General features: G+C 34.5%; 1 protein-coding gene across 5 annotated transcripts in view; it reads left to right on the forward strand.

Moving 5' to 3' along the window:
• The window catches only part of MUT (methylmalonyl-CoA mutase), a 35,999-nt gene extending 32,601 nt beyond the window's left edge, over positions 1 to 3,398 (forward strand). For 2 of the 5 annotated variants that reach the window (XM_015600380.2, XM_025042907.1), the window contains one exon: positions 1,896 to 2,761. In XM_015600380.2, the coding sequence (XP_015455866.2) occupies positions 1,896 to 1,938 (43 nt within the window). In that variant the 3' untranslated portion in view covers positions 1,939 to 2,761. Of the gene's footprint in view, positions 1 to 1,895; positions 2,762 to 2,800 lie in introns of those variants that run through there. The other 3 variants (XR_003044492.1, XR_003044493.1, XM_025042908.1) reach the window with 3 other exon arrangements.
• The last annotated feature ends 754 nt before the right edge of the window (positions 3,399 to 4,152 follow it).

Raw genomic sequence — 4,152 nt, forward strand, 5'->3', positions numbered from 1 at the left:
AGGGAAATATATTGTGGTTGTGGTCCTCAGACAAACTCTACTAGAATTACCTCAGTTAGAATATTAAATCAGAACCAAAGGTTGGAACAGGAGGGAAATGGCAGAAAACTTCAGGTCTGACTCACTTTCTTTCTGGGCACGAACATGTGACCTTGTTATTGCTAGGATTGGCTCAAGACCCCAGAGAGTAGATGTTTATGACTTTTCTGTAAAATGAAAGTGCTTTGGTTGTTAATATGGCTTCCTTCAGAATGATGATGTAAGCTGGGAGTATAGAAGAGCTATGGTATATATATATCTGGAAAAGGCAGTGATATAATTCAGTCCAAGTCTGAAGACCTGAGAACCAGGGGAGACCATAGTATAAATCTCAGCCTAATGGCCAGAGAAAATAATATGAGATATTCCAGCTCAATTAGGCTAGAAAAAAAGGTTGAATTCCTCTTTCCTCTGTCTTTGTTCCATTCAGGCTCTCAACAGATTGGATGATGCTCACCCACAATGGGGAGGACAATCTACTAAGTCCACTAATTCAAATGCTAATCTCATCCAGAAACATCCTAATAGACACATCCAGAAATAATATTTAATTTGGACACTCTGTGGCCAGTCAGGTTGACACATAAAATTATCTATCACAGCATCCTTATACATTGCTGGAATACACTGCTGTAGATAATGCTGCTACTGTGGAAAATGATATGACTCTTTAAAAAAACAATTACCAAATGGCCCAGAAGTGTATGTATTCGGAACAGTTGAAAGCAGGACTCGAACAAATATTTGTATACCCATATTCGGAGCAGCAGCATTCACAATAGCCAAAAAGTAGAAGCAACCCAAGGTCCATTGACAGATGAATGGATAAATAAAAAGTATATACTTAGAGTAGAATACTATTCAAGGGAAATTATGACACATGCAACACCATAGATGAACCTGGAAGACATTCCAACACCATAGATGAAACTTGAAGACATTCAAGTAAAATAATCCAGTCAAAAAAGAACAAACATTATACGATTTCACTTGGAGGTAACAGAATAGTCCAACTTAGAAAGAGAAAAGTGGTTGCCAGGTCTTGAGGAGAGAAGAGAATGAAGAATTAGTGTTTAATGGGTATAGAATTTCAGCTGGGGAAGATGAAAAAGTTCCAGAGATGAATGGTGGCGATGGTTGCACAGCAATGTGACTATACTTACGGCCACAGAAATATATGCTTGAAAATGGTTTATAAGATAAATTTTATGTTATGTAACTTTTACCACAATAAGAAAGTACTTAGGACAGTTTTGACATGCTACGTGTTTTATAAACATTAATTGTTACTATTATTTTTACTGAAAAAAAAATGAGAAGTAAGGCATGAAACTGGGAATGTAAATGGGCCAGATCATGTATGGAGGCTTGTACAGTTAAGAAATTTGGATTTTATCCTGAAGATAAAGATAGGGGATCGTATAAAGGTTTTAACTGAAGAAATAATCTGATAAGATTCATGTTTTAGCACAGCAGCTGTGTGGAAGATGCTTTTTAACGGGGGTGAGACTGTGGATAAGAGTTAAGAGACATAGAAAAATGTCATAGAGAAATTCTAAGTTATCGACACAACCTGATTAGGTGCTGCTCAGAGATGGCAACAATGGAGAGGATATCATATTTTAGAAGACTGAATCAACAGAATGTGGCTTTATCTTAAAAAAATAGGCTCTTAATTTTTAGGTATTTGCTGTGTGGAATCTGCTATGTCCCCTTACCGATTTTGGTTGTTCTTTTGTGGACATTTTTTTAACATAGAGTGATTTAATGACTGGATACACGGGAATAATGTTAAAAGTAGGAAAAAGTAAAATTACCGTATTTGTTTTCTAGTGATTTTTTTTTTTTTTTTTTAGCACTGGAGCTGCAGAAGCTTTTCTGGCTTTGGAAGTGTACTAGCATGATGTCTTTAGGGCACTCTGAAGACATCAAAATCCTTTCTGTGCAACCTAATGGAAATTTAAGTGTTGTATAAATATAACAGTATTATAGGAAGTGAGGAAGAGGTTTGAAGAAGAATTCTTTCAGAACAAAACCTGAATGGAAATAGGAATGAGAAAGTAACCAACAGAAAATACAATGAATTCTCCTTCCTTCGATTTCCATTTCAGGAAAGGGGGATTTTTGTAATGAAGAGGAGAGATAAGAGGAGTTGTTAAAGACCTCTGGATCTATGTATCCACAAACAATATTATGCCATTAGTCACCATCACCCTCCACTAGTATCTTTAAATTCCTATCCACTTCATACTAAAAACCTTTTTAAAAAATTAAAAAGAGACCTAATAAAGCCATTTATATTAAGGCATAAATATCTATGTAGGATTGTTCATTTTACCAGGGATACTTTATTTTAAATGAGGAAAAACTTATAAAGAATATCTAAGAATACTTATTGCTATTTGGTAGATAGTAAAAATGATGATGATGATGATGATGATGATGATGACTAATGTTATTTCTACTAATAGGTAAATCCTGACCCATTTCCAAAGAATTATGGATCATCCTTTAGGCCGTTAGACAAAGCTGATTTTCTAAGTAGCCTAAAGGTGAGAGAAAAAATTTTAAAAATCTGTATCTATATCCATATATATTTGTTTTTAAGGTATTGTCTAATATATGTTTGTCTTTATGAAAAATGCTCTGAGCGCTCAAAAACATTTTTAAAGAAACATCATTTTGATTTTTCTTATTAAACAATGATATTGTTTTTCTGGTTCTCAGATTCTCATTTTATATTTTTCTATTGTACCTGTAGGTGTCTCCCTAAGTCCGGGATTCTTCTATGTCCTTGAAACAATATTTGAAATGATGCCCATCCTATAGACCTGTAGGTGCTATAAACACTCTCATAAAAAGCACACCTCTAATAATCTGCTTAGATACATCTAATGTCACCCTTTGTGATCTGTGGTTAGTAAAACTAAATGTTGGTAATTGTTCACAAACTGCTGCATTCAAGTTAAAATGATTAGTTCATTAGCAGTGAAACTAGAATATGACCTCGGATATGAGATTATTATTGAATTTTATTTAATAAATCCATCCCTAATTCACACTGACTCATTTTAAATAAGTCAAATAAGCATTGCATATGTCTACAGAAGAAAGACATTTTGTTGTTCAATTCTTTCTGTGAATGGAAAGCTTAAGCTAGAGCTTGCTTAGAAGGGTAGAAGAGTAGAGTAACGATGATGATATTCTCTGGCTTTCTAGACTATATTTACCTGATTTCAATGTGTCTCATTGTCCCCTTTAGTTTTGTCATTCTAATTAGACCATGTGGTCATCAAAGCAATGTTAATGACACTATTCTGTCAGAATAAATGATTATCTAGACAGTAAATTTTGAAGGACATTAGGCAGATGGCCCTTTTTGTCACTAACATGTTCTTTGGTTTAAAGCATCAAGACATGTAAAATTGTAGATATATCTGCTAAAGGACTAATATTGAATCGAACATTTAAATTTATTTTAAAAGCATTGACTGAGTGGCCTTTTGCTAATTGTGCACAAGTCGTACACTGCCCAGCTCCAGGGGGAGCTATTTACTTTGTAGTTACACACTGTCGTAGTTCTGCATACTTTGTGTTGCAATTTTTCATCTTAAAGGAGGGGTAATGATAGAGCCCACGTAAAATGATTGTTTTAAAGATTAAATGAAATAATGCATATAACCTGCTTTGAACCATGAAACATACAGTAACAAATGAATAAATGTTTTTCTAGAGTAATTATTATACTTTATGCTAGCCTAACTGCTAGCCCTTGGAAATAAAAATAATATATGCATATAACATGGTTCTTCTTAAAGAGCTGGTAGCCAATTTGCAGAAGATGAACTCATAAAACTGACTACATGTTGTAAAGAAGGTTTCCCCATAGTGCTGTGAGAACACAAAAGGAGTTGCTAATTTTCTCCCGTGGGAGAAATGAAAGCTACAAAGTGGAGGCAACAACTAGAGCCCAAAACAAGGAAGGAACTAAAGTGGGCAGAGGCATGACTGTGCGTAACAGAGGTCTGAGGGAACAGAGCATCATGGAAATGGAAGCAGTTGATGTGGTTGAAGCATGAAATTCATGATAAAGTTGAAATAAAGGATATATAT

This window comes from Pteropus alecto, unplaced genomic scaffold, assembly GCF_000325575.1.
Source record: "Pteropus alecto unplaced genomic scaffold, ASM32557v1 scaffold7, whole genome shotgun sequence".
Taxonomy (NCBI): domain Eukaryota; kingdom Metazoa; phylum Chordata; class Mammalia; order Chiroptera; family Pteropodidae; genus Pteropus; species Pteropus alecto.